Genomic DNA, 17,711 nt, shown 5'->3' on the forward strand with positions numbered 1-17,711 from the left:
GCCACACCCCACAGTTCTCCAGTCCGAATCTCACATCTCCCTTGTCTCCAGTGGGAGTTCCATCAGCCTTCCAGCCTTCTGTTTCTTCAGTGGCCACCCTGTGGTGCTCCTGTGGCTGATCCCTGCAGCACTGCTTTGGCCATCACGTTGGCCTTCACACTTGTTCCTTTGACTACCTCATTGAACTTTCAGTTTGCTGTGACTCCAGTACCTAGTTCAGTGTCTTGTCCAGTCCCCACACTCATGTCCTGTCTTTTCTCCTCTTGTTCTGCTACCAGGTCTCACTCCTGTGCCTGCTCCTTGCCTTACCCTGGTTTCTGTGCCTGCTCCTCACCATGACCTTGGCACCTATTTTGCCCCTATCCCAGTTTGTGAGCCATGTGTTAAGGGGGTGGCTTCTGTCATGATTGTTCCTTCTTTTGCATCACGGTTCCCATGGCAATGCCCATTCAAGTGCTCTGTTTTTGTTTCAGTTTCTGTCTCCACCTCCTTGTCATATTTTTTTTTCATTCCTCACCCTTATTTTTCTTCAGATGTTCCTCATTGTCTTGTAATTCCTTCATGTATTTATAGCCTTTGAATACTAGTCATTTATCACTGTTACTGGTCATTGTTCCATGTTTTATGTCACAGTTTCTGCATATGACTATTTTGTGTTTGTATCCCTCATTTTCCTAGTTAACCTTGTTGTGTTCTTTTTTGTTACGCATTCTGGTTTTGTTTCTTTGTCTGACTCCCCTGGATTTTCAACCCTGGACCGTCCTTTTAACTATGATTCTGGATTTGTCCCCAATAAAACTCTCCACTGCATGTTTGTGTCCTGCCTCCATTCGCTCACTGTAACAATGTATTTACATCATGGTGACATGAAATTAAATAAAGACACATCCAATCATAATATTAAAGCATCTTTCTATTTGATCTTTGTCCATTTTAGGTTAAGGTGAATTTGTAAAATTACTGTCCTAACCACAATTCCAATAAGGATTATGCATATTAAGATAAATTACAAAAATGTTGGCTGTGCAAAAACATATTGCAAGTTTACAGCTGAATATCATATGCCAAGCTTGACATAAAAAGCTGGAATGATTTAAAATCATGTAATTTATTGTCACATAATGGATGCACAGATTGACTGGAATTTGAAGGTGTATGTGACAACTTCTTTTGTTATATAGTTAAATAGCAGTAGTGTGGTATGTTACCTAGGTAGCTGGTTGCAGGAACCATTAAAATGAAGGGTTCCTTGTAAATTTGTGAATTTCTACAGCCAAAGTAAAATGTATTATTATTATCTTATATTTATATTTATTTTATATTATTATTATTTATTGATTAGCTCCTGTTGCATCCTTTTGTTGCTCCCTTATTAACTGATAATGCATGGTGAAGTGTCAAGTAAGTGAATTTATTGTCAACTAAGTATATATATATATATATATATAACAGAAATAGAGTAAAATAATAATAATCAACCTGTTCATATAGGATACTTTACATATTCTTGGTTTTATATATATATATATATATATATATATAATGTTTGTATTATTTTTTCTGTACACTTTTTTGTGTCCCTTTGAAGGGATAGAAGGGCCTGACTCCACACCACTGATTAAAAGTATCCTTGTAGCTCAGCTGGTAGCACAGGTAGAGAAAGGTGCTGACATGTTGTGGATTCAGTTCCCAAGGAATGTGATATATACTCATCAGCCACTTTATTAGGTACACCTGTACAATTGCTTATTAACACAGACAAATAACTTGGCAGCAACTCAGTGCATTTAGGCATGTAGACATGGTCAATATGATCTGCTGAAGTCCAAGCTGAGCATCAGAACAGGGAATGGGGGGGAAAGGGTGATTTAAGTAATTTTGAATGTGGCATCATTGTTGGTGCTAGACAGGCTGGTCTGAGTATTTCAGAGAAAGATGATCTACAGTCATTTTCATGCATAACCATCTCTAGGGTTTACAGAGAATGGTGTGAAAAATAAAATATCCAGTGAGCAGCAGTTCTCTGGGTGAAAATGTCTTGTTGATGCCAGTCTGGTAAGACGAGAATGGTTTGACTGGTTTGAGCTTACAGAAAAGCAATGGTAACTCAAATAACCACTCGTTACAACTGAGGTATTCAGAAGAGCACACAACACATCGAACCTTGAAGCAAATGGGCTACAGCAACAGAAGACAACATCGGTTGCCACTCCTGTCAGCCAAGAACAGGCAACTGAGGCTACAGTTCACACGAGCTCACCAAAATTGGACAATAGAAGATTGGAAAAATGTTGCCTGGTCTGATGAGTCTCAATTTCTGCATCAATATAAGAATGGTAAGGTCAGAATTTGTAGTAAACAACATGAAAGCATGGACCCACCCTGCCTTGTATCAATGGTTCATGCTGGTGGTGGTGTTGTGTTACGGATATTTTCTTGGCACATTTTTGACCGTTTAATACCAACTAAGCATTTTATTATTACCACAGCCTACTTATGTATTGTTGCTAGCCATGTCCATCCCCATTTTCAGATGGCTACTTCTATGTCACACAGCTCAAATAATCTCAAACTGGTTTCTTGAACATGACAATGAGTTCACTCTACTGAAATGGCCTGACAAATTTGCAGGAACTATCTGACACTATTGGACAAATGTCTCTAAGGAATGTTTCCAGCACCTTGAATCTATGCCATGAAGAATTAAGGCAGTTCTAAAGGTCCAACTAGCAAGGCTGCAGTAGTAACAAGGTGTAACTAATAATACACCTCTGGATAAAAGTATCTGCCAATTGCAAAAAATGTTAATGTATTTTTGTATGTTCTTCCTTTTGTACTTAGATTTATTAAATTCCAGTTCAGATCTGTTTATATTGGCTTTTCACATTCCTGTTTGGATGTGAACTATTTCTGTTATCAGTGTGAGCAGAACTCTGCTCTGAAAGAAGCCCCATGTGTACATTTACATAGAAAATAATATAATATGCATTACCCAAACACATGCCTGAACTACAACAAGAAAAACAACAAAATGCCCATTATATATGTGAGTTCATGAATAAAAGTAAGTGAAATTATGGTATAACTTTTCACAGCAAAGACTGTCACTGTCTTTCCACATGCCACACACACACTTCTGATCTGACAATTCTCACTGGGATCTCCTGGCCATGAATCAGATATGCATCCAGTGTCAAACTATGCGTGAAAGTGGCCTAAATCTGATTTGAAAAGAATTGTGTTCACACTGCTTAGAGTAAATTCAGATCAGTGTCACATGTGCGCAAAATAATTACATTTGGAACACTTACACCATGTAGTGTGAAACCCCTGTGGCCAAACACTACACAGCTCTACAAAGGTGCCATCCACAAAACTAAAAGTGCTGTAGCAAAAAAAAACAAAAAGCAAAAAAACAAAACAAAAAAAACAACAGTCATATTATAACCACTCCTATTCTCCATCTGCTCTCCAAAAAAATGCAGCTGCATCCCCCCGAAACAACAGAGACAGACTATGTTAACTCTAGCTTAATCCTAAATATAACTACTAGGTTCTGGGGTCAATTCCTCAGGTCTATATACATCTAGGCCACAGGTTACCTTGATGGCAGTGGAGGCAATCTGGAGATGGTGGAGCTTGCGCAATGTGCTCTCACGGTCTATGAAGTATGAAGCAGCCAGCTGGTGGAGTGCTTCCAGAGTCACAGCCGTACTGTTCGAGTCACTCATGTCTGCTGTCCGGCTCAGCCTCCTCTTGTCAACAAATATTGTTAATGCCTCCTCACCTGCAACAGGGCAGAAGATGATGATGAACAGTGAGGAGGAGGAGAGAAGGCTGGACAGAAGGTAGGCTGGCAATTATTGTGGAATTATAAAGATTCTAAAGGAATAAAATACAATTTGCTGACTTTGCCTTTCACTTGCTCTGAGAATATCAAATAAAACAACAAGCAGCTTATACTGTCAATTTGCAAGTCTTGATAATGATGTCTCTACAGAGGAAAATATTTAATAAATTAAAACCAAGAGATGAAGGTTACCAGTATTTAAGAATTCATAACAGTTGTTCTAAAACCATGGGTTACAGTAATATTAGACATAAAACACAAAACTGTCAGTTCCCCACTTCACTGTTCGCAACGGCTTTCTCTCCTGGTCCTCCTATAAGACTGTAGGCATACTTTTATTACGAATTTGTTGATTAAGTTTCCTTTGTTGGTCTTGATCGATAAGTACAGTACCTGTTTGATTACTCCCACAGGTTGCGTAAACCACTCTTTTTACTTTGTTTCTCAATTTTTTATTATTAGCTTAGGTAACTACCAGTATCAACCACAAATTGTGTTAAATTTAGCATGTTTACATTGTTAGGCTTATTATAATGATTCTACTGAAATATACACTCCTGGTCTTTAATAGAATCTTAGTCAGTGCTTGTTTTTCTTATTATGGCATTTAGCTGACACTTTTATCCAAAGCAACTTACAATTTGAGCAATTGAGGGTAAAGGGCCTTGCTCAGGGATCCAACAGTGGCAACTTGGCAGCAGCAGGGCTTCAACTAGCAACTTTCTAATCACTAGTTGAGTACCTTAACCACTGAGCTTCTCTCTGCTTAGTCTAGAAACATACCTTGGTTATTACATCTGTGAGCCCAGAGTGATATTAGACTTTTTGATAGACTAGAAATAATCACTTATTGAATTGACAACTTTCATGAGTTGAGACTGAATCATTAATACATTTATTAAAATTAATTAATTTTCCCATGTTAATCAGGGCAGTACCCCAATTAAATTTACCAACTGTAACTGACTATTCATTAAAAGTACTAAAATCAATACAATGAGTATGCACCAGTTAATGCAGGCACTACACATTTTTACATATACTGTCCCTAAATAAATGTTAGTAAATATGTTACAAAAATTGAAAATGAATACTAGAATAGACAAGTAAACATGTCAGTTAGAGGCTACCTGCCTTATAAAACAAAATAATTTTTAAAGGGAAACAAATAATATATCAACACATAAGCAAATATTCTACTACCTCCCAATGTAGCTGAGAGCAGGAAGTGTGTTCCATATTTCTTGATGATGTTCTCAGTGATGGTACTAATGGCAGGACGACGACCCAGTTGCCTGATGGTCTGCATGAACTCTGGGTCGAGGGGCAAAGGAATGCCATTGTCCTGTCTTTCCAGAGCCAAGCTGTTCACCTTCCAGCGTCCGAACTCTCTGAAATACACACACACACACACACACACACACACACACACACACACACACACACACACACACACACACACACACACCCCCACCCCATTAGGAAATGACCTCCAGTGAGGAGTGAGGACATTGGTGAAACTGATTGCTAAGGGAGAATTCTCTTTAGGGCCTAGCTTCAGAAGCTAGGAATAGGCTAGTCTTTCTGAAATTGGTCCTCTTTCTGCAACAAAGGGGGAGAAAATCACAAAATGAGGGGCAAAATAATCCTCACACAGCTTGTGTTCAAAGAGGAGATGCATATTCAGATAAGACCTGCTGAGGAGAAAATGCGATGACTGCATGTCCTCTGTTCCTGCTATTTGAATCTCTTTTGAGCATCTCTCCTCCTTTTTGCCATGATGTTTCTACTCAGTTTCTGGGAATTGATCCAACCTGCAAAACTAGTTGCCGCCCCACCCCCCACCCCAGTGTAATCTAGTGCCATTTTATGTGACATTTGGTTCCATAAGTTGAGTTTTGGATAACTAGGTGCAATCAGAGACTTGGAATTAGTCTTGTCTCTGAAAGAAGTGCAAAAAGCATGCAAGATGACATTTACTAAAATTCTTCTTGACAACTGCAAACTAAGGATTTTCTATATTTGCTTACTCTTTACAGTAACAACTGTTTGGTGCAGTAGACTGAATGTTGCTGATGGAGCTATTGACAATCAAACTTGACTTGATCGAAGGAAAAACTGTACTGCTTATGTACTGTAATATTGGTTAAATTAAGCTTTCATTAAAATAAGACTAACATAATAATTAAATACAGTAATAGGAATAAGTACTAAGGGAGAAGTGCAATACCATAAGTTCACTGTAGCCTCATGTGGTGCAGTAAATGTTCTGCCACTTAACCTCCATAACCTCAATGACATGAGCTTTGAAACACTAGTGAAATCATTGGGTTTTTTTTTTTACTGTTTTTCCTCCTGGTTAATCGGCTCATTATGGCTTATTTCATGTAGCACATGGCACACCTGCATAATGAAAAGCAATGATTACTGCTGTGTCAAAAATAGACAGACAGAGGGAGAGAGAGAGCATTAAACCATGATCGACATTATGTCAGAGCATAGGGAGATGATGGACAGTTATGGATGGAGCTGGAGGCTAATCCACCACTGAGCTCCTAGTGCAGCCACACAGCAGGAGAACTCTTACTGAAGAACTACCTGCCACATTTCCCCACTGAGACCTGTGGCTACACAGAGTCAACAGCATGAACACACTTCAGTGGAACCATCAAAGGACAAGGGAAAACTAACACTATCATTCAGGATGCCACTGAGACAGGAAGTCACTGAGTCTCTAATGCACCCTAACATTTGCAGAAGCACTGAGAAAATCAACTATTTGGGAAATTGTCTTATGCTAAGAGGAAATTTAAGAATATCCAGACTCATTTTGCAAAACCCAGTCACCCACTTCTTTTCCAATTATCTTTTCCAATTAGTCAATCAAGTCTTGCAGTAAATTATAAATGCTTAATTTGTAGAATGCTTGCCAAAGAAAAAAAATTATCTTACTCCACAGAACAATGCTTTATATCTTTTGAAAATGAAGTGTAAAAAATATAAATATATGAGGCATAAGTTAATGGTTTGATAGGACGTTTGTATAATTATTGCCATAACACCATAACATCAAATGTTATGTTTTGTGTATAGATGGTACCCCTTGTGTAATAATGTGTTTAAGAGTTTGAATAGAAATAATTAGAGATTGAATAGAAAAATAGTCTATGACCATTCTGGATGAATTGATATTATTGCTATCAGTGTGACACTAGTCATTATCCCACCAAAGGACTTGACTTTACTAGCTCACTTGCTATGACAGAGGGGAAAATAAATCAAGAAGTGTCCAGTAAGAATGCAGGCAACAAAGAAAAACAACTGCACATTATAACTACAGCAGAGGTCATATTAAGGGTGTTAGATTAATGCCAAAGGCGTCAGCAGGGTTGGGAGGGTTATTTTTAAAACTATATTCTATTATAGATTACTGATTAAAAATATATTTGTAACCTACTCCAAATGAATACTATATAAATATATTAAATCTTATTACATTCTGTTAATTTTGAATTACTTTAGCCCATTAACTGACAAAGAGTTTCAGAATATAAATGCCCTACAATGCCAGCAGTATGGCCTCCATCGAGCTCCCCAGAAACTCTTGTATTTTCCTTGTGCAGACTCATAAACAACTCAGCAGATGTGTAAAAGTTGTCCATATAAACAACTGCTCTTGTCTAGGTAAAAGAGGCAACTGAAAATTCTAGTGTAAGAAATACATATAATATATGCAAAACTGGTGCACACTTCAGGAGTGTCCAAGATTTTGTATATATATAATTTATAATTTATAATTTATTTATTTAGTTTTTCTGGATGATGAACCAGTGTATCACCAGCTAGTAGTACTCCAATATTTCCTCATACTGACCTCAATATTGCTAGGTGCAATATTAGCCGCACCACAATATTGTGAAAGTGTGGTGTGACCATGGCTTAACTAATGTACCAAAAAACTAATGAGAAAATATTACACAAACTCCCTTAGAAAACCACAAAAAATGGCAGTCACTCCTTACCATCAGCAGGCATGCAGAGTAATCAGACTATACACAAAATTAAACACATTACATGTTATATACAAATACCAGCTAAATTGAACAGGAAATGCATATCAAAGTATGCTCAATAATCCAGGTAAAGAAATCTCATAAAGTTTAATCAGTTCCTGTGAACTCCCAGTTTAATAATAAAAGAAACATTTAATCACCCCTCCAACTGACTTTGTCAGTCTCACCATACAAAAGTTTTCCAAACTTAATAAACAGCACCCTTGCATAAGAACCATTTACATAACAATGAACATTGTATACATAACAATGAAATCAGTTTTATATGCAAATTACATTCATCATTAATATAATATATACTATTCACAAAATTGTCCGAAGCTGTTTGAACAGGACAATGTTACTGGCAGAACTTTACTCTATACATTACTGATCAGTACTTAAAGTTTGTCTCTCATCATCCACTGGAGTACAAATTCGGGTTCTATAATCATCTGAAATCATAGACCAGACAGTATCCCCACTGACACAGTGGCCAGGGACACATTAAGGCCCTGAGCAAATGGTTATGGTTATCCTAACTGACATGTAAACTGTCCGAACAGTAGAGATGTTTATTTTTTAAACATGGTGTCCCAGTCAATTTCAAACCACCAAACACACTGCACCAGAAACTGATCCACCCCAGGGTCCTCCAGTATAAGTAGAGCAATGTAGTATACGCTGACAATTGCTGGGAGGAATGCTCTGAATTGTACATTGGGGGAAAAAACAGCCACTGGCAAAATAACCAAGGGGGGTCCTGAGAGAACATCTTCCACAGTCTGCTGTGTTTGCAGTTATTCCGCAAGCCAATCTTGAATAGTACATATGGTGCACATGGTAATTTGCATATGAAACAGATTTTCAAAAAAAAATTCAAAACAAAACAATTTTCACTGTTACTGGTTCCGGTTGCAGTTATTATGCAATGGTGCTGTTTATTAAGCTTTGAGACCTTGAGGTCCATTTATCCATTTATCCTGGCATCCATTTCAAGTTTAAATTGATCAGTAAACCCGGGTGTGGCTAGAACAGCAGAACTACTTAAAGCTTTCACTTGAATGCACACTGACATGGTCATTAATAAGGTTAGTGAGAGGTAACACAACATCTGAGAAATATTTGCAGAAATCAGTGTAATAACCCACCATGCTGTTAAATTACCATTTTGGTTGTGGAGTGTAGAATGAATTAATTGCTTGTACTTTAGCATCGAGAGGGCATACTATAACAATTCAGGCTACTGAGATAAGGAATTTCACTCTTACTGCTGTCACATTTTTTGAGGATAAAGACCAGAAAGAATCCTATAATCTAGTACACACTGTCTCCAACAACTGCATGTAGATCCAAATAGAGCACCTCATTGTCAATGTAAAGTTTACAGTTAGTTGTTTGCTAAAGTTTAGATATCTGAGTACAATATTCATAAGGCACTGAATGTGGATAGGGCATTCCGCAATCTGATTGCCATCACAGTGTACTGTAAAAAAACTGACAGAGAGTAGCAAAGGCAGAGATCTCGGCTGTATAAAGCATGAATTAGACTTGCCAGTATCCCTTCGAAAAGTTTAGTTTACTAATGACTTTTTTCACACCTGTTCAGTCAACACAATCCACCATTGTAGATAAAGGAAACAAATCAATGAAGCATATAACTTTCAATAACCTGCACAGAACCAGAAAGAGCCATTGGGCTTTGGCACAAAAAGACACGGGGAGCACAACAGACTGCTGCTGGGAACTGCAAGGCCTTTTTCTAGCTGGTTTTCTTTACAAAAGAGGAAGAAGTGTTTGTGTGGATTAATGTGGTAAGGGTGCTGCCTAATGGGAGGATGTGAACCAACATCGATGTCATGCTGGAGAACAGAAGTGTGAGTGGGAATGTCTGAAAACAGAGTACTGAATTTCTTAAACAGAGCTGTACGATCAGCCTGAGCAGCTCATGGAACGCCTGACAGTTTCCCTGAAATCTGTTGTAAACCAAGAGAGTTAGAAACCGAGCACAGAGTACACAATTTCTGCCTAGATGAAGCTTATGCTTGTTCTGGTGAATATTTAGCAGTAGGAAGATGGAAGGAACGAGAGGGCTGAATACAACCTAATTTAGATAATGTCAGTGTATTAAATACATGTACCATATACAAAAGAGGTGTTAACTTTAGGAGAGACCAAGAGCAAAAAACAAAACCCCCATTTAAAGTCAAAGCACAGTAACTTATCTATACAATACAAAAAGATAGTGTAGTATTGTGTCTCCCTTAGAAAACCACAAACCACAGCCCAAAATAAAATGTCTGTCTCTCCCTACCAACAGAATACACACACAATAATCACACCATGTACAAATATAGACATACCATATACTATATACAAATCTACATTGGCAACCAAGTTAAAGAAGAAAAGACAAGCTCATGGTGGAATCCCGAAACAAGTCAAACATGGTTTAAACAGACAAAAGGTCTCTCAAAGTCACACAAGCCTTACCAATCACAACACTAATAGAACACATACAAAGGGAGCTCAGCAAGGTAAGCCTCCCTTGTATGGCTCGGGATGGAGCCTTTTAAACATTGGTCAGCAGTCCCTAAGAATTGGAGTGGAGCAGGATCCTAAGAGTGGAGGAGAAAACTGGACAGTGGGATCTGGAACATCACAAAACACTCATATGTACAACACACTTGAGGAACACAGGATATAACATGTCTCTTCTGCGGTAGTCCCACATTGTTGAGAAGGCTCTTTGCTACAGAATGCCCAATGCCCAGTCTATGCTCCTAAACTCCTGTCAAATTGGCTCTACTGGTATTTGAGGCCAGGCATACCTCTGCAAAAAGAGGAACCTAGGCTCTGGCTCTGAGGATTTTATTCTGATACCTGAGCAAAAAGCCGTTCAAGACATTGTAACAAAATCGACCAAAACATTAGGTCGCCCTATGCCCAAACTATTCAGTCTGTCATATCGATGGCTATATTTCCCCAGTCTTTCAGACTTGCTTGTGGAATTATCTGAACATGGATGTGACAGCATGAACAAAAGAGGAAAGACTTTGATAAAATATTTGTTAAAACATAATTAGAAACTGTTACATATGGCATGATATGTGTATTGAATTATAACTGTTTTAAATTGTATTATAACTTCTGATTGTCATGGTAAGATAATAAATGCTAAGCAATGGTGGAATATTAGACTTATTAGAAAATGAGTTCCATTTCATGTGCTATAAAATAAGCAAAGAAGACAAACTACAATGTACCATGGGAGAAGTACTAAGGCAAATGAAAGGATGAGTAGACTTTATTAAGCATAATCCTCCCAATATATTCTCTCCATCACTCCCTTAAAATGACCAGATTCTGTGTGTAACCCATTTCACAGGTAACAACTAAGATGACTGCAATGCATCTGAGGTGAAAGATTGTGTAGTGTGTGTCAATCATTTATGTAGCATATGCACCATTACATCCCCTAAACAGGTTGTGGGCCATAAATGTCATGTAGCATGAACAGCGATTTTGAAAGTAGTGTAGTGTCCACAAGGCATATATTAACCAACATTATAGAAAACTAACATGACATCAAACAGTAATGACACAGTTTAAATATGCTGTCTAGTCAAGGTAAATGAGACACGTAAATATAATAGACCACTGAAGTCAAGTGCCATCTAGCAATTGTCAAGCCTTATATTAGGAACTCTGGGTGTAAAGGATATTTCTTTTTAGGAAAAATGAATGGTGCTCTCAAAAATCACCTTGATTGCACCCTGTGAATGACGAACTGAAAGGAGTGGATTAATATCTAGAGGATTCTTTGTATTTGTTCTTTCAGTCACTGTATCTTTTGTACACCACAAACAATCCATGATCAACCTGCAATACCTGCACTGGAAATCAGAATTGACATATAAAAGTAGGCTTTTGCAGGCCCTCACAACTCAATCCTGTAGTTGACTCATTTGAGAGGGGAAAACTAACTCTGAAGGCCAGGGATATCTGTGAGAAAGAGGGAGGCCAGTGTCTAGAAATGCATAAACAGAAGAAGGGTCCTCATATTGTAAAATGGCCAGGTATTAAAGAGTTTAAAATAATTTAGTTACAATGATTGAGCCCATGAATTAATGTTTAAAATGTCAGCTATGGCAAAAGGCATATTATGTGGTAGAACATCTCATAATAATTTTTTTCTGCAAATAAATTATGTTAAAATAAATTAATCAAAACAATGTAAGTGTTGGTATAATCTTGGTATAAATTGATATAAGTTTTATGAAGTTTTATGTAAAAAGAATGATCAAAAACATGAGAAGAGATAAGTGTGGTATATCACATGCATGTGCTCTTGAGATATAAATTAAACAGACTTCTGAATGTTCCTTGCCATTGTGGTCAAGGTTTACAGCATGTCATTTATGGTATATAGATACATGCACTGTTGATTAGTTTTCAGACAAGCTTGCTGATGACTTTATGTATTGTACAGGTATTGCTCTGCTATTAAATAAGTTTCATATTCTTTATCTCTGTAGTGTGGTGTCCTTCTGAAATGTTGTTATTTATCTTGAAATTAGATGACAGAATTCTTCCCATACCTTTCCCCTTCATTAAAACATTTACAATTCAATGCACCCAGCATACTTATTTCTCTCAAATGTCATTGGGTGCTCTGAACTGCAAGATGACTGGTAGTTAAAATAGGAATATTGCTAAACTGAATTTACTAAACATTAAAATCATGTCAAAAAGCTAATTTGCGTATCAGATGAAGAATTAGTGGCATCGTTTCCTATATTACCTACAAAGTACAGTAACAAGAGCTAACTGACAACTGGAAGGTGTCATAAAAGGCCACTACGAGGGAAGAAAACTATAGTAACAGGAGTGTGCTATCCTATGACATCAAATCAGTATCTAGTAGCATTATTTTACTTGTAGCAAAGTCCTTGAAGTACCAAACTCTTGCTTTTTAACTCTTTAATGACCTCATAACTTAAAATGCTCTAGTGATATTTGGGAGAAAATGAATATAGGACAATATGTATTGGACTTGGGACATTTTCTGGTTACCACAAGGTGTTACAAGCAATTTTCAAAAACTTTTTTTCCATTAACAAAAACCTTTAAACACGTTGTATCTTAGCTAGCTATATGGGAATACAGTACTGTACCACATAGCAAGAGACTTATTATTAGGCATTCATTTAGCTGATGCCATCCAAGGTGTCTTATAACTTGAGGGTTAAGGGCCTTGCTCAGCAGTAACAACTTGGTGGTGCTTGAACTGGCAACCTTCAGATTACTAGCCAAGTACTTTAGCCACTGAGCTACCACTGCCAGATGAAACACTAGACAGTCAGTCAAACTATAACAACAATTAGTTGACTTATACTTGACAATTTTTCAAAACCATTTTTTTAAATTTTTGTGTTTAATTGTACTTAAAAATCCTTGTGCTATTCTTTAACTAAAGCAGACCAACTAACTAACTAAATGAACAAACAAATAAATAAATCTGATATTGCAACATTATGATGTTAATTTAGCAAAACGGGTTGTATTTGAATCCTTGGTTCTTAAAGGGATCAGTCAGACAGTGTGCATGGCTCAATCGGTTCTTACAGGACTTAGCAACAGATGCTTCCTTCACCAATAAATAAAGCTGGCTCAATCTAGTGCTACCCTCATCATTATTGTTTAAAACAATATTCCAGACTAGCCCTGACTGCTTCAAATATACTTTAATTGATTTTGAGAAATAGATATTAAAGAGAAATTCTAAATAAATAAATTAATTAGTATGTAAAATTTGTAAATACATGTGCAATTATATTAATTTTTTTGAATACTTTTAAATGATAGACCATATCATTTAACTCCTATTGATGACATATTTGACTATACAATTGAATTCTTTAGTGTTGGACTAAAGAATGTGTTGGTTATGAACAAGGCATCACACATTCCATCATGTATCTGGTATGCACAAATAGGCATCTCTGTGTCAAAAAGTATAAAGATCAGTGCATTTCAGTCCATTAATTCAGCCTCATCTGTTATTAAAACATGATTATCAAGCTAAAAACAGGATAAACAGCTGAATTTGTATACTTGCTGAACAGGATACTTGCTGAATTTGCTTCAACTGTCACTTGCCCACAGTAATCACACATACACACACACACACACACACACATACACACACACACACACACACACACACACACACACACACAGAATAATAATAATAATAAATAAAAAGGTAAGCTGGAAGCTGGATCTTCAGAAGTCTCAGAAAGCTATGTTCAGGGAAAATGTCTAACTTTCTAAAGTGGAGTTCATGTTTAACCAGGTGCAAAACTTGCCAGAAATCTTGACAGTCTTTGGAAACCATCTCTGCTGCCTATTTTGGCAGTGTTTTGCATGCAAACTCTAAAATGATTTTAACAAAACCCCAGTTATAGGCAACAGCATGCATTTAGTTTCCCTAATGTGCAGTTAGGTCATTGATAAGGCAAAGCAAAACTTGAATAACATTTTGAAAGTTTTTTTATTTTTTTACTTGCATGCTTTTTAAAAATTGGTAAAATGCATCTCGTGAAGAGCAAATCAAGAACTACATAAAATAGCTATTCATGTGTTACAAACTTAGTAGGCCTACCAACAAACAAAATGATCCTTTTTTATGATCATTTATGATTATTAGGAAAATAGGTCTCTTAATTAGGTCCTTTATTTGGAATGCACAACAATTTCAGTAATGAATTCCATGAGATGGTTGATAAAAGGATATCACTATGTCATTAATCATATTATTTTAATTATGAGACAGCATGAACCCTATTAATCAAAATATTACAATAACACACTTGATTACAGTGATCTGAATATTCACACTAAATTTGAAGTATAAATCAGAGAAAGCTGTGGCAAATAACCCACATTAATAACTGTTCTTAAGCAGTTTAGCAAGGGCTGTAGTCTGTTCATTTCTCACATGCAGTAGAAAATATTTCATTTTCCATGCTAAGTGTTTGAATAATGAGCAAATGACAGTCTCACTCTAACAAAGGGTCTGAATCTGATCAGTTTATGATTCCCCACTTCTGTACTCCTGAGACCTAGAATTACCCTGTGAACACACATCAAAGCAGATGACACTATTATGCCACAACAGGGGTTGATTTTGCAAAAGTGGTCCATACCTCCCAGACACTGTCAGGTGAAGCTCTGGAGGCACTTACTGGAAGCTTGCCTTACTGCACCTAGCAGTGAACTGTTCCGACAGGGATGCAGACCAGCTTAATCTAGCTCCTTAAAGTTATGTTGAGTGTACATGAAAACACAGCATTGCCCTATGGAGAAAGCAATGCTCTACCAAAATGGACCAGTTGTCAACCAATGGATTTGAAACTCCACTGGGAAGAATTCCAATAGTTTTTGAGGAAAAGGATTTTGAGATTTGTTGACATTGTTCTGAGACCAGTAATTTCCAGGGTAAAGTGATTGAGCTGACTGGCTGCCAAATCTGCAACCTGTCCTCCAAATGTCTACATCACATAAATTAATGAAAGAGGCACGTCCATGCAGAACATTTGTGTGGAAAAAAGGCCAAACCTTGTTTGCTCATAGTAAAGCCCTACTGGAGAGAGGGAAATAAACTGGCTAAAAATGTGTGTATTACAGCTTTTACCTGTGAATGTTTTGATGCTAAAATCATCAGGCCACAAACTGATGCAGTTATGAGGTAGTATTTCAGTAGTTACATTTAATTCAAAATCCTGTTCAGCAACAGATTAAAGCACTGGTTAAAGGATGGGAGTCACCTTAATTTATACAATGAAACCATTCAAAGTATTTAAAGCTAAATCAAATAAAACCACCCCAAAGTTGAACTCCGTTCAATGGCAAAATATATATTATACACAGTTCTGTTATGGGTGCCATTTTTACATTTACATTTTGTTGAATACTTTTATCCAAAGCAACTTGCAATTCTGACTGAACACAGTTTCAGCAACGTTTTCAGCAGAGTGTTAATGGCCTAGCTCAGGGGCACATTTCCTTCAAGCTCAATAAAGTGTTATCTATGAGCAAGGCTTGCTGAGGCTAAAGATGAAAGAAATTGCTAATTTATGCTGTACCACATGACACAGGTGAAGATATACAATAGGCATGATGTCTAAGTGATTAATGAAGGGCTTGTACCTGAAAGGAGAACCCGGATCCCAAGCTGATTTAAAGCATCACACATATTTCTAGTAATTTTTTGTGGAATTATGCGGAATGAGCCAGACTGGCTGGCTGTATTGTATGCAGAGGTAAAAGGGAGTAAATCCCTTTTCACATCTCTGTGGATGGTCCCTTAAAGAAATGACTTGCATAACAACACATTTTCCTGCTCAAAAGCTATTCAGCACTGTCAACTGTGAACTCAAGTGAGCCATCCAATAGATGATGACAATATTTTCCTATTCTGGATTTGTGCTAAATGCCTGTGTAAGGTGTTGCTTATGAAGAGAATTTGGCCATCAGCTTGCTTGAAGACAAAGAAACACTGTTCTAATCATGTGTGTGATGAGACAAATAACTGCAGTTAGAGCAAAGTAATAAATCCAAATTAATTATTTTGTGTAACGAATAAAGACTGAACACATTTTCATTATAAAAAGATGCTATTGCCATCACAGACAATTGTTCACAGACCACCATTAGCATTAATTGTTGTTACCAAAGTGTGTTCCATTCAATAATATTCATTATGCTTAATGTTCTGTCAGGTTTTGTTGGAAATATCAACTCACTGAACCCTTAATTATTAATAGAAATCTCCATCATCTAGCTCAGAAATGCCTAGTCAGGGTTTTAATGTGGATTGATTAGTCAAATGTAGTCTGAATGTATACCTTGTAAGATCTGATGCTGTTGGTCACTGACGCCTGGAAAATAGTGAGACAACCATTTGTCTCCTGTCAACAAAGCTGCCATTGCTGCATTCTCAGCCAAGCGCATGGATGATGTAAATATTCATCCTCTGTAATGCAATTACTCTTTCTCAGATTCACTCACTGACCCATGAAAGTGGATTTAAAAGAACTGGATCACTTTGCAGTATACCCATTTCAAACAGTAAAGCAATGATGTGTATCTGTGTATATGTACATCTATGTCTTTCAACCAGTGAATCCACACTGACATTTACCATAAGTGACCTCAAGCAGAACAAACTTATCTGTCAAAGCAGAATCATGGCCTTCATAGTGAACTAGAAGAGCAATCTAACAGCAATGGCTAAAGACCCAGTAGGTGTTTTGTCCTTGAGTGTGCTATGAATGCTTGTCTCTAGGGAATTGCATGTCTTGAAACATAAATAATGAGACAATTAACCAAGGCCTAACTTCACTACCCTCATTTCCCTATACTCCTTCTCTGTCTGGCCTTGTGTAATAGCTTTTTTATGTTATCTCTGTATTGAGCACAGCAAAGGGCAGCGTTAACTATCATGGACCCATTGACATATAAGTGAATAGGGCTTAAAGTATCATATAATCTAAATATGTTCTACATACTTTTCTGCAGTAGGCTTTTCATGATCCAAGTAGAGAAAATTGTCTTATTGCTATATTTAATTAAAAAAATTACAAAGTAGAAAAAAAAAAGAAAATAGCAAGCGAACGTATGGATAACCAGAGGATTGAAATCCTGAACAAGATACTCAGTGTTTCTAATTTATTTTTTTTCCAGATGTGTTGTACGCTAGATATTATGTATTAGATGCTAGAGATATTATGGAGGTCTTCACA

At 37.0% G+C, this 17,711-nt stretch overlaps 1 protein-coding gene across 1 annotated transcript in view; it reads right to left on the reverse strand.

Moving 5' to 3' along the window:
- brinp3a.1 (bone morphogenetic protein/retinoic acid inducible neural-specific 3a, tandem duplicate 1) overlaps nt 1-17,711 on the reverse strand; it is a 40,211-nt gene that overhangs the window by 19,040 nt on the left and 3,460 nt on the right. Inside the window, exons 3-4 of the mRNA XM_026998878.2 lie at nt 5,054-5,241; nt 3,603-3,787 (exon numbers count right to left, since the gene is read on the reverse strand). Of these exons, the coding sequence (XP_026854679.2) occupies nt 3,603-3,787; nt 5,054-5,241 (373 nt within the window). The remainder of the gene's footprint in view (nt 1-3,602; nt 3,788-5,053; nt 5,242-17,711) is intronic.

Source organism: Electrophorus electricus, chromosome 3 (assembly GCF_013358815.1).
Source record: "Electrophorus electricus isolate fEleEle1 chromosome 3, fEleEle1.pri, whole genome shotgun sequence".
Lineage (NCBI taxonomy): Eukaryota > Metazoa > Chordata > Actinopteri > Gymnotiformes > Gymnotidae > Electrophorus > Electrophorus electricus.